The sequence below is a fragment of the Gavia stellata genome, chromosome 2 (assembly GCF_030936135.1).
Source record: "Gavia stellata isolate bGavSte3 chromosome 2, bGavSte3.hap2, whole genome shotgun sequence".
Taxonomy (NCBI): domain Eukaryota; kingdom Metazoa; phylum Chordata; class Aves; order Gaviiformes; family Gaviidae; genus Gavia; species Gavia stellata.
In genome coordinates this window covers 71,728,065-71,755,400 of record NC_082595.1, presented here as the reverse complement: position 1 = coordinate 71,755,400, position 27,336 = coordinate 71,728,065, and the positions used below count along the sequence as shown (strand labels likewise).

The 27,336-nt window shown below is 37.9% G+C and overlaps 1 protein-coding gene across 1 annotated transcript in view; it reads right to left on the bottom strand.

Moving 5' to 3' along the window:
• The window catches only part of MDN1 (midasin AAA ATPase 1), a 104,824-nt gene that overhangs the window by 17,800 nt on the left and 59,688 nt on the right, over positions 1 to 27,336 (bottom strand). The window contains 30 exon segments of the mRNA XM_059827939.1: positions 270 to 442; positions 669 to 815; positions 1,175 to 1,401; positions 1,958 to 2,437; positions 3,712 to 3,827; positions 4,938 to 5,043; positions 5,974 to 6,100; positions 8,021 to 8,167; positions 8,336 to 8,495; positions 9,958 to 10,153; positions 10,343 to 10,416; positions 10,860 to 10,969; positions 11,243 to 11,389; positions 12,555 to 12,679; positions 13,395 to 13,489; positions 13,740 to 13,835; positions 14,493 to 14,728; positions 15,665 to 15,938; positions 16,767 to 16,928; positions 17,945 to 18,641; positions 19,761 to 19,870; positions 20,071 to 20,452; positions 20,551 to 20,765; positions 20,912 to 21,082; positions 21,983 to 22,109; positions 23,251 to 23,482; positions 23,623 to 23,833; positions 24,937 to 25,057; positions 25,432 to 25,592; positions 26,683 to 26,816. Coding sequence (XP_059683922.1) covers positions 270 to 442; positions 669 to 815; positions 1,175 to 1,401; positions 1,958 to 2,437; positions 3,712 to 3,827; positions 4,938 to 5,043; positions 5,974 to 6,100; positions 8,021 to 8,167; positions 8,336 to 8,495; positions 9,958 to 10,153; positions 10,343 to 10,416; positions 10,860 to 10,969; positions 11,243 to 11,389; positions 12,555 to 12,679; positions 13,395 to 13,489; positions 13,740 to 13,835; positions 14,493 to 14,728; positions 15,665 to 15,938; positions 16,767 to 16,928; positions 17,945 to 18,641; positions 19,761 to 19,870; positions 20,071 to 20,452; positions 20,551 to 20,765; positions 20,912 to 21,082; positions 21,983 to 22,109; positions 23,251 to 23,482; positions 23,623 to 23,833; positions 24,937 to 25,057; positions 25,432 to 25,592; positions 26,683 to 26,816 — 5,759 coding nt within the window.

The window sequence follows — 27,336 nt, the reverse complement described above, 5'->3', positions numbered from 1 at the left end:
AATATCAGTAGGTGAGTTTAAATACAATTCCTAAAGTTTCCGGAGCTTTTTCCAGATTTTCCCAAAAACTAAAACTTCTCCTTCTTACTAAAGGAACACCTGGCTTTTGCACTACAGAAGAGTACCTATATTTGGCCATAATTTCTTCACATGTTTCTAGTTCTAAGGTATTGGACAATAAGCAGCAATGCACATTTAACCACCAAAGTTCACAATTCCAAATCTTTTGAGACCCTTAAGCCAAAAACTCTTGAGAAGAACAATTTTACCTTATGTTTATCTGAAGTGTAATCTTCCCCATAAGATTTCAGGTTCTCCAGGAGTTCTGAAACCGCTAAAATTGCTTTCTGCGCATGCAGAGAATCCAAATCAGCAGAGAGATCTTCATCCAAAAGCTTAGTTATATGTCCTGCTTTAATCACATCAAATGAGGCTGCATCCTCTTTATTTGAAATACATAAAAAATATGGAAATCAAATCAGACATTGTAAAAATGTTATAGCAAGCAATCTAGAAATATCCATCCTATCTGCTTAAATAGACAGCTTCTATTAAAATGGCACTTTCCTTGTGTATTGGTACCTCTGCTAGACACACAGTTTAAGGAATTTTTAGGTTTACATAGTTTAAACTCTCCTCCTCCCCCTTAAGTAAATTAACAAACTTACCATTTTCCTCTGGAGATTTTTCTTCCTCTTTTCCATCCTCCTGTTTTCTCTCTACCAAGCACTGGATGGCATACAGAACAACACGGATAACGGTTTCCACGTTTGCTGAGAAGTTCTCCACAAACTCTTCATCTGACTGCTGATTTCCTTTTGAACCATAACACAGGCAGTTTTACATAGAAATACATTAAATTACAGGTTACTATGTTTCCTCTATGCAAGAAGCATGATAACCACTATGCAATTTTTACTACATAGTTCTACTAAAATTTCCTTGCTACTCCTGACCTACAGCTACGGTGTAAGATCTGTCATCAACAGTGACTAAGGGGGAAAAAAAATACTACTGCACAAGTTAAGACTGGACTAAATTTTGCAAGTTTTAATTTTATCAAGTGTTTCTGGATATCCGAATGAACATGAAGCCATCTTCTGCAATAACTAAACTAATGAATTCTTATATCTTTATCTCAATTATAAAACAGGCAGAGAAGAATTGTCCTTACCACTGCAATTTGACATGGAAGCAAGAAGCTGTGTTCTCCAGGCTGTGAAATCTGCAGAAGTGTTATTAACTTCTTCTTGTATATACTTTAGGCTCTTGATTAGGGCCATCTGATTTGCAGCTTGCCTGTCTTCCCCATTTGGAAGAAATAGGGACTCTATGCCTTGTAACTGAGCTGAGACTTCCAGCAAACAACTCATAGTTGACGTGCAAACTTCAAAATCTCTCCTGCAACAAGAAATACTATTAATACTGAAAGAACAAACAGTTCAATTTAGGATTAAACCTTTTATTTGAGGCACAGATGAGTGGGAGGCTGCTGATCTACATCTTGAACTTACTAAATAAAGAATCTGACAACAAGCAGATGTGCCACTTATACTCACAATGTTTGAAGTGGAGAGAAAAATGAGACAAGAATTATTACTATTAAATAGGCTACAGATTTCTTTTAAAATAAAAATTTCTTGATTAAATTGACATTTGAAATTCACCTCATTAACTAAGGAGCTATGGGGATGAAATCCCAGGAGACCAAAGACAAACTGAGAAGCTGAGATGGACCAATTTTTTTCTGACTTGTCAGGGGACTGGGAGAAGACACATACATGTGTTTAAGAAGCCAGCCACTGCATTTTGCAAGAAAAACAAACGGAAACAAGCTTCAGGAGCACCTGAACACACTTTAAGATATGCATAGGCAAACATTTTCAAGATGAGTTCACACATCTTATATGAACATAAAACGTACAGAGACTCAATTTCATGTACATGTAGAACTCACCAGGAATAAAACAAGGTCTCACATGACTGTTGTCTTATTTTGTCCACTTCTGCTTTCATTGCCTTCACATTTGCCAGCATCGCAGTCAATTGTGTAGCTAGCTGCAGCCATAACTGATCCTTATTTCGCATCCTGCATCCAGGAGGCAGTTGCTCAGTTGTTACTGGAGACAAGTGATTTAGCTCTGAGGGAATTAGGTCAGGTATTCCCGTAAAAACATTTCCCATTTCAGGTCCTGAACTCTGAAAAATGTTTGTTTTGACATCTGTCCTTTCATTGTCACTGCGCTTTGTTAACTCTTCTTTTGGGCAGCATTGTATAAACAAAGACAGCTCCTCAAGAACCACCATGCACTGCATGGAAAGTTGCTGTAGTTTGTCAGTCCAGTGTTGAATATGGTCTTGAGGAGGAAACGCTACATTATATTCACTGTCAGCAGTCAACCTAGAATCTATCTCTTGTATAGAACTCAGGAGGTTCCTAGTTAAGAACAAAGAAGGAAAAGTTACAATCACTGAGTTTTATGTTATACTTCCTTTTTAAAAACTCAACCTTCAGACTAAATTCATAAAAGAGCTAGATAATATGGACTCAGTGGGAGTCCAACTTTTTCTGGAAAAACTAGGATGATAGTATTTTTTAAAAAAAAGTTTTGTTTAATTAGTGAATTTTGCTCTCTATTGCATATGTTTGAGTTGTCCTGAAAAAAGGGCTTTGTGAGATTTCTCAGAATCTACACCTTCTTTTCAAACAAACCTTAAACTCCTGGCCTGATACTCAAATATTGTTCATTTTGCTCCATTATAAAGCAAATTAGATTGTAACACACCTTCGTTCTCTAAAGTGCTGTGTAACAGTCAGCTTATTACAAATGATTAATCTGATTTGCAATGAAAGTCACAGCAATGCAGATAAGCATCTTAGAAGTTTTACTATTCCTGCAACTGTAAAGTTGAGGAGCTTGTTTTCGGCTTTTCTTTATTTGGGGGGGGGGGGGAGGGTGGTTTTGTTTGTTTTTCCAAGTTTCCTAGGATTAATATAAATTTTGCACTAGTAATCTCTAGTCTAGATTTCCTTCCCTGTACAAAGGAAATAGCTCCTGACCTAATTTCAAGAAGTTTTATGGATTACATTAGTGATGAGCACAAACATGCAGAACAGTGGTGTTTGCAGTGAAACTAATGAGTCAAGCAATGGAGTGAAAAATCACATCAAGAAAGATTTCCTACATGCTTTTCCTTTTACAGTTTTGACACAAGATCTAGTAGCTCCCACCTTTCTAGAATTTTTCTTTGTAAGCTGTTACGTTTTTTTCATATTGGCTGAAAGTGCCACCCAGATCATTTATTTGCTCCAGATCAAGCCAATAAACTTGAACATTGCCAAAATTAACTTAGGCCACTACCAAATGAGAGAGATATAACAAACTATAGGTTTAATGGTTTAACTGTGTAATTAACTACAGTAATTATTTCATGGTCTTCATGTATGCCTAACTTGTTTTCCCAAATTATTCTGATTCCAGAATATTGGCTGCAATGACAAGATAAACAATATCTAACCCCTTGGTTTTGCCCTCCCCTCTGCACCACCCCCCCATTCTTTTCTATCTAGGCTTAATTGAGGAGAGGAGAGAAACAGGGAAGCAGGGGGAAGAATTTTATTTTCTTCTACCTTCTTTTCCATCTTTCTAAACTGAATTGCTTACTGTCAAACTCCTTGCCAATATTTAAATGTTCAAAAAAGCAAAATACCTCAGTAAGATCCACTGTTCTGTCAATGCAGTAAGAGATCGTCTCTGTCTGACAAGTATTTGCATGAGGTGGGCAGTGAACCCTTTGCATCGTTCAATGCTACCTAGTCCAATATCCTAAAGAAAACAGACACAGAAAAAGTGGGAGGGAACAGTAGATGAATAAGCAGACAATGGCATTCTCTGTGCTTCCATTTCATTTCACTGAGCAGGCTGAAAGGTTATGGTTTAATTGAACAAGTCTTAAAATGCAGACAAAAATTATAGTTATTACAGTTTCCCCATCTTCATTTTTCTGCATCTTCCAAATATCCTGCATACAAATTTGATTTTCAAGTAACTTCTGCAACAACAGTCGTATTAAATTGCACTCCACTGCAGCATATTTATCAGGAATTTAGCTCTAATAGTAAAGCTACCTTACATAAATTATGATTAAGATCTACAGAGATACCAGCCTAAATTTTTACATTCATGACCCTTGCTAAAACTACTCCCACAATTCATTTTACCAGATTTACTGACAATTAATTTCACTTCTTTCATTAGATGGGATCCTATTTTAAAGCTTAGAATAAATGTTCACAACACAGAGCAAAACTGATCACAGCTACGTTCCGTTATTTATGGCCATTATCAGCTGTGATGTTTGACAAGGTCATGTTGTAAAACAAGGGGTGAAGCACAGTGAGAGGAAGAGCATCTGGAAGAGATCCCTTTTTCCTGGAATACTGGAAAAGTGGTACTGATTTGGCAGAGCTCATTTGTTCCCTCTACTGATTTTAGACCAGATTTTAAGCAAAGGAATATATCAGCGCTTTTTGTGTTAGATACAGGCTCCAGTTATGCCCAATTATAAATCTCAACTAACTTTTTTCATGAGCACCAACTAAACCTGCTTTTGTTTTCCTAACAAGTTTTAATTCAGCATTTCAGGCATTTCCTTCATGCAAAAGTAGCAGCAATTTGGGATATGTTGGGATGAAAAGATACTGTACATTGAACAGATCATTAGCTTAGTTCACTAAACTGATACTGTTCATTCATAAAACAACAGGTTTTAAAATGCTGCATTTAACAATTGGTCCCAAAATACCGTATTTTGTATTGTATTACAGAACATAGCATTATCTCACACCACCTTTTTACTACTAGAAAATTTCAGTCCAAGCTGGTAAAATAAAGTTAACAGAAGTAGGATTTCTATTTTTACTTCAGTGTTTTTACCTTGGCCGGTGCTAACAATGCTGTCTGAAGTCTAGAGTGGCGTGCAAGTGACCGATAGAAGTACTTCTGGCATCCATCCCAGGCAGAAGAAATCTCTGACAGCAACCTGACAGAGCACAAAAAAAGCCTGATGTTAGACAGGTATACAATTTCAGTACCTCAGCACACTGGAACCACCAGGTCAGCTCTTCAACCTAACAAATTTGCTTACAATTTGTTATTTTGCAAATGCATTGATCTTGTAGTTCTTTATTTTCTCCACAAGTATTCTAGTCTTAAGAAAACATTTAATTTTAAAATTAAACTCTAAGGAAACCCTAAGCAATAGCAGCAAAATCTCTACCTTTGAATATCGTTTAATGTGTAAATAGTGTGTTGTTTTTTTTTCTTCCCCCCACGCAGCTAAATCCAGCTTGATAGGGAAGCCTTTATTTTGACCTTGATGAAAGATATTATAAAACTAAACCTTTGCATCTGAGGAGGACAATAACCAGCATGTCTCAATGACAAAAATCACTTGCTGCCAGAAAAACAGAGAAACATCTGAAAGAACATCTTTTCTCTAGGTAAGTTTTTCTAGAAATGCCCACTTTGAAGTCTATGTATTTTCTCCTGAAAAATCCCATTATTCAATGAAGACAAAACAATTAAGTAATCCCTGTAAATTACAACTCATCTTTAATAAAATCATTAGCAGTCTACATTCTAATATGATGCCAGCAAAGCATCCCAGGCGAAGCTGGACAGTGGAGGGCTAATTTAAATCTAATTCACAGAAGCAATGAAATGGAGGGTAGAGCTGTCAAAAGCGCAAATTAAAAAAAAAAGTCAAACAAACCCCTCACTCACTTATACATGCCAGTACAGTAAGTATAGGATTTTCAAACTGAGAAGTAATGGGAGGAAGGGAAGGGAATATGTAAAATCCTAAATGAATTACAGTCCAGAAATTCCAGTCTAAATCCACATGCAATAAATTCCATATATTATAGCTGCAATTCATACAATCTAAGGGTTAGAAATACTGTGTACATACATGGTATCCAGTTCACGTGTACAATTTACTACACCTAATGCACTACGCAAGTCCAGTGGACGTAGGTAGAGTACTTCATGATAGTCTTTTGAACGGGACCAGGAAAGACCTTTCCGGTATGACAAACCTGGAATGACATTTGAACATACATCCTTTTATGCCGTCATTCTTTTATATGAAAAATGTCATTCATACAGTTGGTATCAAGATATAAAATCTTCTGATGTATTTTTTTTCCCTGATGCTGTCTGATTTTGACAAGTCTTTGAACATGCTGCAAGTTTTGTAATGTAAGAACGCATCGTAGCTTAGCTATCTTCAGCTGAACATAGCTGAAGAACACAGCTGAAATAAGACATAAGACCTATGTGTATAAAGGAGGTTGGTGGTGGCGGCCAAGAGAAAAAACAAAAATCGTTGAACCTGTAAGGCAAGCTACAGCCTAAGAAAGTTACAGCTATGTACTTTTAAAACTCAGTCTTAAGGTTGTTATTTTAGCTATTTTTAAAACTGGATTAAACATGCTCTTTTCTCTCAAGTCAATTAAAACTCTGCTTTCAAAGTATCCTGAAGGTAAGCAGAGTCTATAAGAAATACTCATTAGCTATTTGGGTTATGTTGCCATTTTTCCAAACAAAATGGAGAGCAAGTCTTAAGAGCAACACTTTTCACTGCTCCTGGTCCTTTAAGAAAGCTGAGTTAGGGATCATCACTTCATTTTTAAGACATGAAAAGGCTGATGAATGAGGAGGGTAAAGGTGTCACCTGAAATCAAAGACAGAGCCCAGTAAAGAATTCAAATCCCCTGTGTTAATTAAATCATTACAGTATGTCATTCCTCCAGCACAAACTTCACAGGGCAGCAATGGCAGATATTCCCTTGCCCACCAGTGGGTGCAAAAAACGCCGAACATCGGAAAAGTGTATATGCTGGAAACCTCCCACTTAGAGTCACCTGTGTTTGCAGTCATCTAAATACAAGACCTTAATCTTCTGGGAACCATTTACCCAGTACACACATCAACTCATTTAAGTAGCTTAAACTACAAACACTCAAAACTACAACTGAAGCCTCCTCCCACCTCCCAGAAAGCATTTAAGATGTTTTTGTTTTCATTTACTTTGCAAGGTTGTGACACTTTGAGTTAGTTTGTTATGAAAATCACGTCTTCTTGGAATCCTTAACTTCATGTTTCCAAGCTTCTTTCTGCAACCATGAGCAATAGATTATTAATATTTTTTTTTTTTAGGTTCTTAGGATCACCGCAGGCCAGAAGCTATAGCTTCCAAGAGAAGCACCAAAACACTAAACTCTCTTCAAAAAAGAAGAAAAAAATATGGCAAAGTTACATTAATTTCTACTTCCGCCTATGACTTAGTAGAGTGCTGTCCACCAGCTGTTTATTTAACAAGACTGCTTAGACTGCTTACTTCTGCTGGTTTCTAAACTGCTCAGTGACTAAGAACACTTGATGAATAATTTAACATAACACCAAAGGAGAAGGCAGCAAATAATAGTTTGGGTAGGCCCTCTACCTTAAGACTAGCAAGGGGAGCAATGGAGCCTGGGCTGCTGAACAGAGTGCCTCCAACAATTCCCATCAATAGACCATTCAGTCTCCATGGCTCAGCCACACCTCTGCCAATCTGATCTCTGCCAGTCTGTCAATTAAGAGATGGGCTCTCATTCTAATCAGCTAACTTAATTTTGGTTCTGGATCAGAGAATGGATACAAGATAATAAGCTTCCCTCTTGTTTCTGAAAGCTGGGCAGTGACTTCTGACTGGAGATAAAGTAGATTTCTGCTTCAGAAAAGCTACTGTTGTACATCCAATGGAATGTAAGAATAGAAGGTATTTGAAAGAGCTAACACATTAGGCCTCATAGTCAACAGATGAAGAGAAAGACTTAAATGCTTCTATGTATTAGTGGCTCAATGACTTCAAGAACACGGTATTATGGTGTGGTTAGATGTATTGGCAAAAACAGTCAAATGCTCAAGAACTGTGTATTTTTAAACCAAGCACATTTTTAGTCAAAGCTCACCTGTTTTAGCAAGGCTTTTAAAGAGATCTGACAAAGCCCGTTGCTTTTGCATCTGAATATGCTTTGCCTCTGATTTCTGCTTCTCCTTATCTGCTGTCTGATCAAATGTTAAATTTTGCAGTTCAACTACAGAAACAATGATACCACCTGTATAGAAGACAGCAGGGAAAGTAAGAGATGTGAAAATTTAACGTACACAAAGCAGCCATGAGAAGATAGTCTGGGAAGGGAACTATGTATCTACATTTTTTCCTGATTTGTTCCATTTATGTTACAGGGGTCAATTATGGTATAGAAATCACAAGAATACTTAACCTGTGAACTGGTCAAGATTTTCCACCAGACTTAAGAATGAATTATTTTCTGTAACTGTTGTACACATTTTCTTCATTTTTTTAGTAAGCTTAGGCAGACGATACTGAAGAGATTCTGCATGAAATGCAATGCCATCCTGACATTCTTCTGGGAGTGCCCTCTGAGGAAAAAAAATGAAAGAAACAGTCCAATTACACACATACTCAAAGCTGTCTTATTTGACCATTAAGAGTAAATAGCTGCAAAAGTAAGGGCTAAATTCTGTATTCATCTGAAACCCCAAAACATGCCCATGTGATCCTTTGAAGAGTTCAGCACCAACAGTTGAGGAAAAAAATCACAAAATATGCATGTCCAAACAAAATGGAAGATGCTACAATCCTACTCTCTTAGGTGTTTGTCATGACCTCTTTCATAGAGGTTATCACTGCTTCAGGTCAGTTTCCTCAGCATTACAAGCTCAAAGACAAGTTAACCTAATGACTAATGCCCTCAGGGCGTTAGATAAGAACACCATCACTTACTTTCCACTAGACAAAAATTTAATTGCACTGCAAAAGAACAACAAAACCAGCATGCAAATAGAAATTATTTAATAACAGAAGTAATCCCCCAGCATATCCAAAGGCTTTGTTCAATTTCAGTTTGCATGCATCCTGTTTAAGGAATGAAGACAACATGAAACTGCAACAAGTGAAACCAACAACCCTGTTAACAATCAGTAACAGGCTTGCAAACCAACCAACCAAGCGAACACCCAACCAAACACATCAGATTTACATCAGATTTCTGCCTCCTCACTCTACCCTCCCAACTGTCACAGGACAAGAGCAAGATCAGCCACCCTCCTGGTCTGAAGAAACTGAACAAAGCCTTGGAGCTGAGAGTAACAGAGTATTTCTGTCTCACCCCCAAATTCTAATGAGTTACGATTGTCTCCTTGCATCTTATTAATAAAAACTAATGGATGTGAATAGGATTCTATTTCAGGAAGAAAATTAGTTGACTTCCTCTCTGAGCTGGACAACTTAACTAGAGACACACTAAACTGTGGCACTGTGGGGTAGGATTTACCACATATCAGCTAGTCCAAGGCAAATGTTTGCAGTATACAAGCTGTCAGACAACACCAAACATATGACAATGTAGTGCATTCCCCTATCAGGATTCAAGCTCAAAGTAATGTTATATTTAATCAGGGCTTATATACACACAAATCCTACAGCTACACGCTCATTTGTCTGGGTCCTTGTTTAGAAAAAAAAAGGGTAATAATAATTTCAACCCTCAGTCCATATTACTGCACTAGTAGGGAAGTAACAAATTGCTGCAGACAATATGCAAGCAACTTGGGAGATGAAATGTGTAACTGCTATCATCTCTATATTAGAGCATAGATATTGTGCCAAATCAATACAGAACATTCCTGTCTTTCCATGCTGCATTTCCACCCATCTGCAGTGTTTCATAACACTGAAAACAAGCAAGACCAAAAAGTTGATGATACATTCAACAGATTTGACACTTATGTAAGATTTTTCTGCATAAATCAGTGAAAAGCAACATATAGATGAGAATAGAGAAAATATCCTTCCCACACTTAGAATAAAGAATACAGTCACCTTGGTAACATCTGTTCTAGCAGACAGTATTTTTCTTAATGTGTTGTTTAGCCTCTGAACTCTGGTCTCTCTGTTCTCAGATTCTTCCTGCTTTTGCAAGCAGTCCAGCTGCTCTTCCTTACCAATTTCCACCAAGGCAGGCCGACATGGCTCATCCAGAACAACTTCAAACTTCTTCATGAATTTAAAGAGGGTCCTAATGACCAAAGGAAAGCAAAAATGTTACTGGGTTTTATAGTCCTGGAAATCTCTCAGCTGCTGGAAATAAATGTTTCCACTGTGTTATGAGCGGAAGAAATATTCTTGCAGTCAAATTTAACACCATAGAGAAATCATCTAGAAGGAAGGTTCCAAATATGGAGCTTAATTCCAAGCTCTGAGTTACCTGCGTATTTTTTCAACTGATTGTTTTATAGCCCAGAAGCTGACGTCATTCCACTTTGAAATTTTCACAAATTCCTATTAAGAAAATAAATACTCAGTGGGATTACTTATATAAATACAATGAAGTATTTGCATATAAAAGATGATCTTTAAAGCTGATCACCTATGATGATCTGGTGGTCTTAAAATGCAAGACAATTTTAGTAAGTGAGCAAATTATTGCATAGGCATCTTATTCTATTAATATACGTGTTTACGCTAAAACTGCTGCATAGCCCAATGCTGTGAAATCCAAAGGGGCTTCACTACTGGGTAGAAACCTCCATGGCTAAATGGACTGACCAAACATTAAAAACTTCCATCAACCCCCCACCTCAAAAATAAATTCTTGCCAAAGAAAATGTGAAGTATAGTAGGGATTTCAGTGGCCAGAGCTATTATACACAAATTCAAATAGTATCTGCTCCACTGTTCCTTTGATTAGATCAGTATATTGTCTGAGCGAAGTTTCCTTTTACCTTAAGTTCCTTTTCTATAGGTTGACGAAGTTCAGTGATTCTTGCCTCAACACACTCTGAAAACTGCTTATAATAATTGTGTAGATTCCACAGGATGCTGCACAGAACATCTAGAAGGGACAAACAATAACAAGCTTCTTTTAAAACAGGATATTATTCAGTATCAAAAGAAGAAATGCATCCCACATTTTTGTAATCATGAAGCTTAGCAACATCAAAAGATGGGGTACACTGATCAACAGTATTCTTCATGAAAACGGGAAAAACAGCAGCATAGGCTTGCGTTGTATTTATGAGCTTAGTGATCTGTTTGGAAAGTCCTGGATACCTGATGATCAGGTTGTTGTAAAGAAGACTCAACACATGTAATGCTAACAACCTACCCTTTTCTGCTACTTGAGGCATCAGCAAGACATGGCAGTGGAAAACCAGCAGTGCTTGAAGTCGTGCATGAAACTCTCCCAGCGTGGATCCTTCAATGAAAGCTTGTAGTGTGCTAACCAGCATTTTCAGATCCATTTGCTCAGTTTCTGAACATTGCACTGGAAATTTAGAAGGAAAAGGGGAGAAAACAACAACAAATAAAAACCCTCTACATGAAAATTGTTGTCTGCTTTTTATCAACTTCCAACTAAATATCAGGTCTCTATTAGGAAAGGTTCAAAACAAAATAGGAAAGGGGCGTGGGGGGCAAGAATTCTTATTTAACAATAAGTAAAACCAACAAACAACACACTGCGAGAAAGAAGAGGGAACAAGAAAGGCAGCAGAAAGATAGCAACCAAGGAGGCCAGCTACATGTCCAATTTCAGAGTGCATCAGGTATTTAAAGAATACTTGCTATTCTCTATGAATGAATGGCTTTTTCAGTTATGATGAGCCATACTACAAGTTAGTCACTGCCGGTTCCTTAACTCCTCAAAATCATAAGGACAGAAATAGATCTTGGAAGAATCTGGTAGGGAATACAGTGTCTTTAGAGCATTACCTATGGAAGACAACATGCTGTTCACTTGGAGATGTAAAATAACCCAAGGATCTGAAGCTCATCAAGTAAGTGCATTAATTAGTCATGAGATTGGAAAAACCCTGCCTCATGCCAGAGGACACTATTTTCATCTGCAATTTCATTAAATTTTGGGGAGGCAAGGGACTAAGCGCTACATTCTTTCCCCTATTTTATGTAACATGAACACCTGCAGACAGATTTGCTAAGAACAGTATGTACCAAAACATACTTACTGTAGGAATTCTTTAGACTTTATACAGAATGTTAAAAGCAGTTCAGCTGGGATATGAATTATGCTTCGTGCAATTAAAAAAAAATGAGGTGCCTTTTCCAAGGCGCAGTTGGAGGCCTCCTACCCCCCAAATCTGTTTGAAATGTTTATATGTGCACGACATACAGTTACGACAGTTCTACCTTCTTTTAGATGCTTTTTACAGACATCTTTTTTCTTTACACCACTTACAGTGTTGGCCCTGTGAGAGACACAGGTGGTTCCAGAAATAAATACCAAGCGAAGTTCACTCTATATGGAAGACCCTATACAGTCATGGAATTTCTTGTAGGGCAAAGGGAACAAGAACTACACCTGAAAGTGCATTGTCAAACTCTGGCATTTAGGACCTTAATTATGCATCCTTAGTAACTGCTGAAACTGCATCACACATTCATATAAGGATACCACTTACATTCTGTGTTTGCCTCTGTCTGTTCCTGAACATACTTCTCAATCATCTGATAGATTGAGAACCAGTGCTTTGTGGATTTCTCTTCATGCTGCTTCATAATATTGTCCAAACTTACTGACCAGCAACTGGAAACAATAAGGAAGGGGAGAGAAGAAAAAAATAAAGCAAAAATATTGTGGGTATAGTTTGGGCTTCAAAACACAAACTTTATTCTCTGTTTCTACTAAACTAAAGGAAAAATTTACAGGATGGAATAATCTGCACATATGCTTAATATATAACCAACTCTTGAGGATCACTGCTTTGCCACTATTATTAAATATGAGAGAAGAAATGCAGGAACTAGGGACAGTAAAACAACACCAGAGCCAGGTTCAAAAGTTTCTTTTCACAATACTTGAGGTAGACTTGTGGAATTCCTGATCATGACATACTGTGGATAAAAAAGTTTTACATGGTCTTAAGAAGAGACTGGGCAATAATTTGAAGGAAAATTTAATGGGGGTTGTTAAATAGACAAAACACTGTAGGCTCAGTAAACCCTAGGAAGAAAACAGGAGAACACTGGGAAAATATTAGGATGAAGTACTGTAGTTATCTGTCCTGCATCTACTCCTCCTGAGGCATATACATAGGGTCACCATAGGCTGGACATGAGGCAGTACAGTTGCTACTTTTTGAGGGTTTTATTTCCCCCCACATTGTTACTAGGACAGATAGACACACAGAAGCATGTTCCATGATTAATGCAAATCTGCACTGGAATGAATGTGTCTCCGTACAGAGATGATGGAAGCTTACAGTATCCGAGAAAAAGCAGTAGGGAAGGACAGTTCTTACTTCAACTCCAATCTACGCCACTGAATAATCAGTTGTGTGACCAAATCAAGATGTTTTCGCAAGGACAAAGCTCGACTAGCATTTTCCTCCCAGTCCTGAGGGGAGGAAAAAAAGAAATTAAAAAAAAAATTCACCTTTTTACAAAGCCAGAAATTAGTCTTTGCATGGAAAGACCCACGCAGGACTCTGGATTACATTTCTACTCCTTAAACTTACATCATGGAGCAAGTTCACTTCCCCAAATCCTGGCAAGCAGACAGCTTTCAGTTGTTTTTATCATGGTACCAATACAAATAAGGAAACGTAAAAGAGAAAATAAAAGTTTCCCTTAGCTCTTTTTTTTACCTGTGCCTTTGCAAGAAGAATTTCCAAGCCATTCAGGAACTTTGAGAGAGGACAAGAGAGAGGAAAACTCCGGATTCTGTCCATCACAACTAACAGCTGCAGAATAAAAAACAAGCATTCAACCTATAGTAACTGATCTTCAACAGAAGCAGTCATGAAGTTAAGCTAATTTGTATTAGCATAACTTTCCTCTGCAAGAGATAAGAATATTTTTTTTTATTTTAAACTGCTTCCTTGTTTTAGGATAAGCTCACTGGTAGTTCAGTGAAGGGCAGTGCACTCAGGCAAGGGAGCACAAATGACCTAGTGCAAAGAGTCCCAATTGATTCTGAGTTTCTGCGTTACTCTAAGAAATATAATCTGAGGGCCACACAGGCACCATAAATGGGACCAAAGATAGCCATTTTAAAGCACTATGAAAGAAAGCATTTTGGGAAAAAACAGGAGCCCAAAAAGCAAAAGACCTCAAGCATCTTTGAGATATGGTAGGCTGAAGATTGCCTAAAGCTGTAAGATCAGCATAGGCAGTGAATACCACTTAACATTTCATAACTAAAAGAGAACAGCTAATAATACCCAATACCTCTTAAGAAGAAACAGGTCTGACTTCAAAACATCTGCATAAGTAATACAGACAACATCTAGGCAAGTGTATGCATGCACATGTCTATGCATATCTGTACACATATTTACACACAAATGCAATTCTAAAATGCTCCAGTTTTCCCCAAACATCTGTTGAGGTGTCTTTACCTGCACAAGTACTGGATGCTCTGGCCATTCCTGCAGTAATCCATTTACTTCTTTGGCAAAATTATCAAGTACAGGTTGGCACTGTCGGACTTGCTGAATATTAGGATGTTGGTAAAAGTCATATGGGCCATCTTGCTGCAGCACAAGATCTGAAGTTAATTCCTCAAAAAAGGTATTGTGAAGAAGAGTGCTAACTAGAAGTTGGCTTCCCGAAAGACTATCATTCATTTCAGCACCTAGGAAGCAAAAAAAGGAAGACATCACACATGCTATTAATTCTTTTTTCAGTTGAATAGAAAAAGTGTTTTTTCCTGTATCGCAAGCCTTAGCATGTTATATATTACAAGGATATACAAATATGCCACACATAAGCAATTGGACATAAGTATGGGAGAAGAGAGACACACTTAAAGTTTACATCCTCTATTTTATTAAATTTTCGTATAGAAGTAAAATCAGCATCCTAAAGGTGGGCTGTGATCCTGTCAGAAGACCACAGTTCCTCTGTGCATAAATTCACATCAAGGACATATTTACTACAAAATTAGTAACAAGGCTCTGTGAAAAAGTAATCAAAAACACACACAAAATCTGATATATTACACCTCAGGTATGAACACCAAAATAAGTTACTGTAGAAACAGCAGCCCTGTTGCATTATCTGCTTCTTCTTAACTGCACACATACGCATTTATTAGATAAAAACTGAAGTATACATTTGCTTTGAGAGGTGATGACCCTGAGGTCTTGCACACTGTTATAATGATTTACACATCTAGTGTGCCAAAATTCAGGGGAAAAAAAAAAAAACAACTTTTTTTTTTTAATTATAGAAGCTCCATGTAAACCAATTCTTTTGTGAACTTAATTGCAAATTTTAATTCTGGGAAATTTCTGCAAGTGCATTGTCTTCCACAGGATTATGCAGATGCAAGTGATCAAAATTTCACTTAGTTGAGTAGATTCAGTTTATTCCTAGCCGGTGTTGGTCTTAATATATTAACAAATGGAATAAAAAAAAAAAATCCATAAAAGAATAAAAATCAAAAGAAAATTGGTATTTGCGCATTTTCCCCACAATAGGTCTGTTTCTTGACCTGCAATACAATTAATTTGAAACAAATCATTACAAAGCTAAACCTGCACATCTGAAATATTGCTAGCAATCTTACCAATTAAAGGATAGAATTGTGACACCAGGCATGCACCAGTCTGATAGCAGGAAATAAATGTACTGAAATAATGTTTGGCTTGATGAGAAGGCAGACTCTGTTGATACCACAGGGATCGAGCAAAGTTTAAACACAACTGTTGATGAACCATCATTACTGTTTGCATAGAACTCTTGGACAAAAGGGCTCTATCAACTTCCAGCTGGTCTTCCAATGGATCTTCAGTTTCCATTTTTTCTTCTAGGCTTGCCTGAGCTGTGATATCTTCAAAATCCTGCAAATTACAGGATAATCAAAGGTCAATTATAATTTCTTCCTTTAACGCCTCCCCTCCACACTACACTTCTTGCACTTTTCGGTATTGTGACAACGTGCTAATGACTTGGAGCTGGCACTATATAGACACACTGCCTACCTCACAGCTCAAGATGTCAGTCTGAAACAGAACACAGGTGAATAAAACAATTAAGGGGCATAACCACAGCAGGCAAGAGTGCAGTACAGTGGCCCCTGAGCTGCTGCCTATTAAACCTCGTTCAGAAAAAGCAGCAGCAGTCTTATCTGCTGATAAACCACCTTGATGCTGTTTGGTTGCTTGAAGATCTGAACTATTACATCCCAACAACACACTGATGCTCATAATTGTCTCGTGGATTTCTGTACTGCACAACATGACTCGGTGAAGACACACTTCAAAAATTGTTCAGTAATGCAGGCCAGTTAAATTTGAAAAAATCTCACAGCTTTATTTAATCAATGAGATTAGCCTTCTTCAGAGGTAATTAAACCTCAGCAGACCTTACTTGCTAAATGAATCAAACTCCAGAATTTTACAACAAATAACTAATGATATTGTCATTCAGTAACTTGGGATTATTCAAGCTGAACCACAGTACAGTTCAAGTCCAGAAGTTAATTCCAAAAACTTTCTACAAGCAGAAAGGAAAATAAACTAAAAGCACAGTACTTAATACCTTTCTATCAAAATTTAATGCATATTTTTCTTTTGGCTGAAGGAAAAAACCTCATCTCATTTTACTTATAGCATGCCTTTTCAGGAGCTACTTCAGACATCATTTCTGTATTTCATTACAGTTGCTACCTTTTCATGAAGGGGAAATCTCCTCCTAAATTCTTCTTCTTCCTCTTCTTCCTCACTCCGTCCTTTCCCATGACTTTTACTTCTGTATCTGTACAGACTGCGTTGCATTGCCTCCTGCTCTTGGGTACGGCGTTCCTGTTCATCCCATTCATTTATAATTGCCTACGGAAACACAAAACAGCATGGTTTTACACAAGTTAATGTTTAACATCACCTCATCTTTCATCAAAGGGGCAGCATCTATCTTGTTTGGCTCTCTCCTCCTCTACAGTCTACAACAGTATAAATCAAAGCCATCTAACTTGAAGGAAGATTTGTAAATTGCCCTCTCAACAAACCAATAAGGAAAAAGCACAGAAAACAGTATGCAATGGAGTGCCTGGCCAAGTTCTAGTCTCCTTTTTCAACCATTTTATAAAAGAAACTATCTACAAAGTTTGTTTTTGTTTTTTGTGTGCTTTTGGGTTTTGTTGTTTTTTTTAATAAATAAAATATTTGGTAACCATTACAGGCTATGATTTTATGTCTTGGTAAATCCCAACAAGTTAATCCAGTATTTTAGATTATGTTAAAATTGTCTTTTATCAATTCAATGGAAAGAAAAAGAAAAGTTTAAGAACATTATACTGACAATTATCAAGGCAGAATCACAGAATGGTTTGGGTTGGGAGGGATCTTCAAAGATCATCTAAGTCCAACCTCCCTGCCATGGGCATGGACATCTTCCACTAGACCAGGTTGCTCAAAGCCCTGCCCAACCTGACCTTGAACACTTCCAGGGATTGGGCATCCACAGTTTTTCTGGGGAACCTGTTTCAGTGTCTCACCACCATCATCATAAACAAATTTCTTCTTTATGTCCAATCTAAATCTACTCTCTTTCAGTTTAAAACTGTTGTGCCTTGTCTTATCACTACAAGCCTTGGTAAAAAGTCTCTTTCTGTCCTTATAAACTGCCTTGATATACTGAAAAGCCACGATAAAGTCTTCATGGAGCCTTCTCTTCTCCAGGCTGAACAACCCAAACTCTGTCAGGTTTTCTTCGCAAAAGAAAGCCCTCTGTTCCAGCCCTCTGACAATTTTTGTGGCCCTCCTCTTGACCCACTTTAACAGATCCATGTCTGTCCTGGGGACAAGGTTCAGTGCAAGAAACCTGGCCACTGACATTCAGATGTTACCTGACACAGATGTCTAAAAAGCTGCAGAGATTTCTGGTCCATCTCTCCTCTGGATAGTACATGGCATCGAAGATGCAACAAAGCATTCACTAGGAGCTGTTCCAGAGTTGGGCAAGGCTGCTCTACTCCCTCAGATTCTCCTTCAGAGTGCCTCAGAGAAAACTTTTTAAGCCCATGAAGGACTTCAACTGAATTCACCGAGCATAAAATTTCTGCACGGGCAAAGTAAGTGGGGAAGGCATGGCCAATAGAAGGAAATGTCAACAAAGAAGTGAGGAGGTTGGTCAGATCAGCTGGACGCACAAAACTTTTGAGCACTGTATAAACTTCAGAAGCCACTAATCGCATGCCATGTTGCAGCTGTAAGATGGCAGCTTGCAGTGGAATGATGGCATCGGGGAATACACCATACTCCTCTGCCAGGTGTTTTCTAAAATGATGGTGTGATTGCTGCCATGATGCTTCTTCATTTAACAGGTTTTGTATTGCCTGGAGTGATTTAGGTCTTTCCCCACGAAGGAACTGCAGAAGGCGGGCTAAAAGATCTTGGACTGAAGAAACCCGTGCTATGCTGTTGATGTACTGGTGAGCCTCCTGGTATAAGCAATCGTAGGGTGGGGCTGGAGGCCTGAAGGCCTTTTTTCTGGAAAGACTGCTTATTTGCTCCTTCAACCTTTGCATTCTTTCATGCAACAGTCTGTTAAGAAATAACATTGACCAGTTTAGACATATAAACATATTTCATATAAACATGTTTTTATAGATATCTAATGTAACAGTTAGATATATAAAAAGATTCATCAGAAATACTCTGCTAGTTTGTGTGAAATGGCTAATAAGGAACAAACCAAGAAGCAACACCTGTATAGCATGCACATGTACTTCTCTTCCCGCCCCGCCCTCTTCAACAAACTTCAATTACTTTTTTGCTTGCTACCTGACAGCTCTGTGAGCATTAACGAAGAAGTAGTATTACTGGAGGCAGTTGGTAAAACTCAGCCATCCAGAACTTGCTTTCAATGACTGTCGTTCTCTTTAAGCAATAGCACAGAACTATCAGATCCTCTAAGTGTATAATAATGAAATTGAAAACTTCCATTCATAGTGGAAAAGCATGAACAGTACCCAGTTTTTATCTCCATGTACAAGGAACACCTGGAAATCTGCACAAAGGAGAAATATCTGTTCACTTAAAATTTCCTCCTCAAGTTCCTCAGATAGAAAAAAAAAACCCCACCAAAATAATGGCTACAAATTCTCAATGTCAACAGTGCACTCGATGAGTTAAATATCTTACCACATACACAGCACCCTAGGCAAAGGCTGTTGATAAAATACACATCTGGAGATTTCTACCCAGTACAGTCCAAGTTCTATCAGTTCAAGAACTCTAAAATAGCACTGGCATCTATTGAGGCCTTGAGGAGTTACAGTGATAGATACTCATTCTATCTCATTTCAATTTGTTGATAACAATGTCACATTTTAATGAAACTATCATAATTTAGATGTATGGCTTTATTTTCACTTCTGGGCATAGCTTCAATTTTATCAAGATATGAAGGCCAGTGCTTTAATTGTATTTACAGCAGTACAAAGTGTGTACAGACAATTCCTTAGTCACTGAAAGTAAACAGAACAGCTTCTGTATTTTTCTTTACCACCTCAACATGCAAATTGATACTTTCAAATCATCAACCCTTATTTCTACAGAACACAAATATCATAAAGCTGTGGAGAAAAGCTTTGGAGCCTGAGCACCCAAAGATGAAATTTTCCACCAAAAAAGAGATTAGTTAAGTGTCTGAGATGTTACCTGAGATGGGGATGAATATAGTTGCTCACTGCTTCATCTTCAATACTTTTTCCTGTATGCAGCTGGGATGAGAAATCATTTGTTTTCCATTCACACTCCAGCTGGTATAACTAAAAAGTAAAGAATAAACCATTCTCTGAGGTTCTGGTTTTGGTAACCAAGTAGGTATATCATCTTGGACATTAAAAGAACATCCAACTGAATAGTTTAAAAACCATGACCAAAGATTTACCAAGAACTCCCAAGCCAAACTCCCTTGCATTGATTTTCTACATTACAGAGGTAAAAGCCAACCTGGCTCCCCACTCACCTCTTCTTTTGCATACTTGAGCTTGTATTCTCTTTTAACAGCTGGATCAAACCTGGTCTGCGGAAGCCACACCTGGATCTGCACCAAACCGATGTTCACCCAGAGGCTTCCTCGCCAAGCTGTCTCTGGTAACTCCTTAAGCCCTTCCCCAAAGAACTGCTGCAAGCAAGTGAGCAGGAGAAACAGGAATTCTTTAGGAAGTAACTCCTGATCAGTGATGCTTCTGAGTATCTTGAGAAGGTACTCATACGCAACAGGATCCTTGAGGCAGAGCTTCTCACAGCACTCCAAAAATTCATCTTGAAGATCCATTGGAACCAGATCTACCAGGGCAGAGAGTTGTCTGCCTAGCATTATTCCTTGTAGTCTAGCATCTGTGTATCTGGAGGCAAAGGAATGAAAGAAGTTTACACATGGTAAGCAAACTTCTGTTACATGCCTGATTTAAATAACATATATGTGGGAGAGAGGTCTTAATACCTAAAATCTGCTACTGAAGAGAGAGCCAGGTTGGTCCACAGTGCTGTGCTGACTTCGTGAAGCTGCTGTGCTCTCTCCATCCATTCTCCCAGTGTCACATGGGATGATGACAGAACAGGAAGCCCACTCACATTCCACTGGCTTGTTTTGCTGCTGCTAGTTAGAATTTCAAAGAAGCACTTTGAGAAAACCGCTCGGGTCAAAATACCTGGGCCCTAAATTAAGAGATTAAGAGTTAGATTGTTCAGATGCAACTTGCACTGACTATGCTAGAACTTACAGTATTGCTTTAGAAGGTTGTTGTTGAATTATTTAATAATTCGTTCAGCCTAGTAGTTTGCTTAGGTCAGAAGAGACAAACCTTCATAGAACAGTTCATATGGGATTTAGATAAGTTCTTTTCCTCTGTTGCAGGTAGAGGCCTCCAAGTCAACCAGTAGTCTGGGTCCGTCGTGAAAGTACTGCTCCAAAAGGATGCTAATGCAGCATTAACTAGTTGAGATGACAGAACAGACATTTCTTCAGGCGATATCTAAGGAGAGAGAAAAACCTAGAACTGAGAATAATTTACAGGGAGCAAGAGAATCAAGCACACACACACAAAAAGAGTATGACACTTTTTCAGTAGGGCTAGCACAAGATATTCCTCAAGATCCTTTTCAAATTCACATAGCATTTCCTTGCATCTCTTCTCAACAAAAAGAGTACACTTTCTGAGGTCCACACTGCCTCCTTCTGTCTGCAGAATACGCAGTGTGTTTACAGAGTAAGCTTTCAGAATACAGTCTCTAGTCTACGACTGTGCAACCTTTTGTTACAATGCATGAGGTTGCGTAAGCATGAAACAGATAAAGCTATCCAATATTCTGCTCTGAAGCATTTAAAGTGAACTTACTGGTTTACTGAGCTTTGTGGGAACACAACCACCATTGTATCATAGCTAAATATTAACCAATCAGAATTTCTCCAACATATTAAATGCTTTACAGAAAATGCATCAAATAACTGCCTCAGTCTATTTGATTTGCAACACAGACCTAAAAAAAAAATAATTTAGAGGCACAGGAACAGAGCCAAGTATTTTTCAGCATAAAATTACTTTGAATACATACAAACAACCAGGCTGGCACTTGCCGTTCAATCAGTTTCCTGTTTTCCATTAGGTCACGGATGGATGAATGGAACATTAGTACCAAACTAGATTACATAGAACTATGTTATTTAAGATGTGTTTTATTTACGTTTTAATGTTATGTTTTAATAATGCTTTTTGCAGGCTCACGGTTAATAACCTTTCTTATTAAAAAAAGGAACAATTATTGTCAGGCACAGGTAGAAAAACTGCATGTCAAAAATCTTAGAGAGATATACCTATTTTGAAGAGTCTGTTGAAAACTTCTGCAAGACTAATTAAACTAAAACTTTTTCTTACTTTATTAAGGTGTAACAAGTGCCACAGTCCAGACAGCTGGTGAGAAGCAGCTGGTGTCAACTTCAGGGAAAAAGCTATAAGCTGAACTAGATCTGAACATATGCTTAGTTCTTGACTGCAGTTCTCCCTGTAGCAGGTAAAAGAAATGCAACCTAAGTAATGCTTAAGCAGGCCACATGAAATAAATCATTTGGATAGTACAACAAACTGAGAATGAGAGGTGAAGTCACAATAACGAAGACTCCCTGAAGTTTAAAATAACAGCATTTTAAACATCAGAGAAGAACAAGCACTCAAATAGTACTCAAAACACTTGCATCCTTCAAAGCTGGCAAAATCTAAACACAACAAAAGGGGGAAGAAGTGGAATCTTCTGTAGCAAAACATACAACACATTTGGAGACAAACTGTCTTCCAACTTTATAGTTCTTGTGAAAATCAGAACTTTGCTGAATTCAAGAGTGATCAGTGATTCTAGGAGTCTCATTGCACAAAAAATTACTGTCACTGAAATCCATAAATGAAGAGCTCTCTTAAGGAATGGTAAAACAATCAAAAAATACATACACTTGGCCCCTTAAAACAACACTAAAAATTCTTAAATTAATAATGTTAATTTAAACTACAAGTATATGTGTGTAGTTCACACAAAAGGAAGCAAGCATGCTCGTGTACCTTCTCCATCACCAGGTCTGACTCAGTCTTTCTGAGTAGCCCCCAGCAACATGTTAACATCTTCATGTTAATTCCTAATATGAATGAGACTTCTGTTTCATTGAAAGGCAAATACTATGTATTTCCAAAAGGAAAATACTATGTACCATTTACTACATAAAAGGTTTTATTTTTCCTCCACCTATAATGCATCTACCATTAATAAAGCAATTTCTGGAGTCTAATGTGTTTACTGCACGGGACTTAGACATCAGCATTCCTATATTTGCATCAATAAAGTAAGTTAGAAGAAAACTACTTCCTCAATGTAACACTAAACTACTCCCTTTGCTGACACTTTTTATAGCTGACCAAGTGCAATTCTGCACGCAGACAAGGAGGGCATATGCATTTATTACATAAATGTATATAACCATATGTGCATCACATACATATATACGTGTATACACACAGCCATATATACATACAGACGCAGAGTACACACACTCACAGATTTACATACAAATGTAAAGCAGCGAAGTTACAGCTTTTAGCTAGGAATTCTGAATCTCATGAAAGGAATATAGGATTTCTTCCTCCAACCTTCTTCTTACCTTCTTGCACAAGCCTTGGCCACATAATCTGTTGTCAGTTTGTACTGCCAGAGCATGCCTATGTACTCCATTGCAGGCCACAGCTGAACTCGACTGCAGAGCTGGTTTAACAAAGCAGGGTCTAACTGGTTGGAGACAGTATCTTCAGTAAATCTTTCTTCTGAATGACTGTATATAACTCCTTCTGCTCTCAGTCGTGAGTGTACAGCTTTCAAAAAAATCTTTAGTTGACCTGTTTGACAGAGTGTCAGAGGCACATAAATGTATGTACTGTATTTCTTCCCAGTGAACATTTCACATCCTTTCCATTTGTATACAAAAAGAATGGAGATGGCAAATCATCCTGTTAGGCTTTTCAAAAGGGTTACCTACCCAGACTAACATCTTCTAAATGATTGGCTCTAATTATCAGGCCATCAGCTTGCAGCAATGCTTTCTTCATCTTCCATCCAGTGGCAGCAATCTTCAGACAGCACATTTTTTCCTGCCATCTACTTTCTCCAAAGGCCAGTCTTAGCTCCATGATGTTAAGTGGTTTGCTGAGAATTTTTAACTGAGAAAAACATTCCATGCCGAGTTTATCCTGAAAACACAAAAAGGACATTTGAACAAGTGGCAATTTGTTTCAGCAGTGCTAACAAAACAACAAGCAAGATCTGTGACTGCAGTCAGACCTAAGATTTCAAATTCCATGCTTGACTTGGCTGAAGTACAAGTATATATAAACCAATCTGCATCAACGTAACAATTCTTTTGTAGCCCTACTCATTACAGCAGGAAGACAGAAATTTAAATAGTTGGCCACAATTCCTCCTTGTCAGGTTTTTTCTTTTTCCTTCATGAAGAAACTACATAGATTATACAGACAAACATTATCTCAACATGGCAACTTACCTAAAGTAAGGGCAATAAATACACAAATTAATAAAAAACGCCAGAAGCTACTGTCACTTAAAAGAAACTAGCATTTTACACCTGCAATTTAAATACATTTGCCTAGAAAAATGTCCCAAAATTCTCAGTAATGACTGAATGTTCTTTGAAGTCCCACAAAGTAACTACACACATTTTTGAACAGCTGAGTATCTTTGAGACGTAAGGCCATAAAAACCTAGGTCTAATTAGTAATCACCAACATGAGCAACCTATACGTCTACTTGTGTCCTGCTTTTAAAAAGGGACTTACATTCTTTAAAAAATTTTACTGTAAGATTTATTTTTTTTTTTAATTGAATGACACCAATTGGTGAAATAACTTAAGAAAAAAACCTGTCAGAGTTAAGAGGCCTTGTCTTGGTAAGTCATAAGGCAGCCCCATCCTATGCTGTATAAAAGGAAGTACATGGTCTATTCTATATACACACATGTTCACTAAATATATTCACAAGTCTCCAGAACACAGCAAGTAGTAATATTTTTATGTTTGTGCACCACTCTATGTTAAATAAGTGCTATCTATACAAAGCATAATTAGCAGCAGAAATGCTATCTGGATAACCGATATATTTCACAAAGAAGTTGTACATTGAAAAGACAATTTCAGCATATGTTAATCAATTTAACAAGTCCAAAAGGAATGTATTTGTGCTGGCCTGGAAAGCAAGTGCTGCAAATCTTTATGATTATGTTAAAAAATATTTGGACATTGCTGGAAATACAAATCTTTTGCAAACAGAGTACCAATACCTTAAAAGGAAGAGGTCTTCCTAAAGACTTCTGCAATATCTTCATACTGGCAAAAATACCAGCAGGATTGGCCAAGCAGCTCTGAATGTGCTGTGAAACAGATTGAATTTCCTTGGAAACCCTTGGAGATTAAAACAAGAAAAAAAAAAGAAAAAAAAAAAGAAAAAGCCCACACAGTTAACTCAGCATTTGAGAGAAAAGGCAAAAGGACGCATGAGAAAGGATAGTCCCTTCTCTTAACCTTCCACTAGAGGGGCAACCTAACTTTAAAGTACAGAAAATGGGTAAAAATTCTAGAGGATTTTTTGGGCAAGAAGCAGCCCAATGCTAAGTAACCTGAATTTTAAAAATTAACAGCTATTTAATACATTGCACTTGCATCCCTAATGGAACACAACTTTGACACTAACAGCAAACAATATTAATTAGCTATAACATTAACAAAAGGGTAATTTATACAAACATTTAACAAAAACACAAATCAAAGCCACTCACTTGTGTTGATCTGATCCGATAAGCATTTGAGGAATTCTGTCAATTAGATGCTTCATAACCCAGTGCCAGTGCAGAGACAGAAGCGACAATCCCAGTGAATCCACTGTCAGAGTATCAGAGACTGCCCAGAACCGGTCACGCCACAGCAAACAGTATAAAATCTAACAACAAGCCAAAAAGGTTAGTTTTCCCATTGCTGAGCCCTGCATGTTACAGAGAACTTTTTACTTCAAGCAGGAAAAAAATGCAAAAACATTGTCACTTCCATTAATTTCAGAATCAAGCTATGCTTTAACACTTCGTAGCACTCAACTATATGTTCTCTAAAAATACTGCAGGGCTCTGCTGGCAGGGGGAACTACACAAGCCAAAACCAAGCAATCCCTGCACTAAGACTACAATGTCGTTGTTAGATTTCAGCTCAATCATCTTCATGGTCTGAAAAGGGAGAGCGAGAAGTGAACCACCTTGTGACCTGCATGTCAGCTGTCCAGGTTCATATCTCTTTATCTGAGATGGATGTGGATACTCCCGCTGTCACCAGTGGAGAGAAACAGGCACTTTGAAGGCATAATGGATATCTAGGTCCCAGGTACGTACATTTAGCTAAGATAATTCCCACCCTGAGTATCTGCAGGCTGAAAACCTACATTCCACACAGGAGAATCACAGAATCACTACGGTTGGAAAAGACCTGTAAGATCATCAAGTCCAACCATCAACCCAACACCACCATGCCCACTAAACCATGTCCCACAATGCTACGTCCACACTTTCCTTGAACACCTCCAGTGATGGTGACTCCACCACTTCCCTGGGCAGCCTGTTCCAGTGTCTCACCACTCTCTCAGGAAAGAAATTTTTCCTAATATCCAGCCTAAACCTCCCCTGGTGCAACTTGAGGCCATTTCCTCTTGTCCTGTCACTAGTCACTTGGGAGAAGAAACCAACACCCACCTCTCTGCAACCCCCTTTCAGGTAGTTGTAGAGAGCGATAAGGTCTCCCCTCAGCCTCCTCTTCTCCAGACTGAACAACCCCAGTTCCCTCAGCCGCTCCTCATAAGAAGGAGAAGACAGAGCACAAATACAGTCACTGAAACAAACATGATAATTTGCATGGTGTCAGGCATATTCTGAATACCAATAGAAACACTGCAGTTTATTTCATGGTCCTTGAAACTAAAAATGATGTTCTGCACACTGTCTAATTTCACGTAATTCCCACAAACGTACTATGAAAAGTCTACTCACATCATGCATGTCATCATCACTTAAGGCCACCTGAGTAGATTTCACCCAGTGAAATGCAAACGCATCCCAAAGTTCAAAGAAAGCAGCAAGGTTGACCACTATTGCATGAGGAAGGCAGTTGTAACTTCCTGGATCTGAAGTTTGGGGAAGGGGGAAAGAAAGGGAGAGATAGAATATTCCAGCCACATCACATGACAAGTAAGGGTAGATTTCTGATCACTAGATCCTCTCTTGTGGTTAGGAGAAAAAAAAAAAACCTTAAAAGATCTAAGAATCTAATTAACAAAAAGTATTCCTTCACTATTTGCACAATTCTCTATTACCTCTACACATTTAATATATAAAAAAAATCCAGAATGAAGGAAACATTGATCAATTACTTCTATGCAACATACTAACTTCATCACTGAATTTGTCCCCTTTGTTTTAGGAGTAAACATCATAATTACATAAAACAACAGCTGGATGATTAGAACAAAAGCACATCTGAAGACCTTGGCTATTCTTACTAGCCAAAGACAAAACACAATTCCAATTTCTTTTCACCATCTCCCTAAACTTTAGGCAATTAAAAGAGAAATGATGTGCACTCATTACCTAGTAGAGGCTGGACATAAATAGGTAGCATAAGGTGTATCTAATTTAAGAATAATG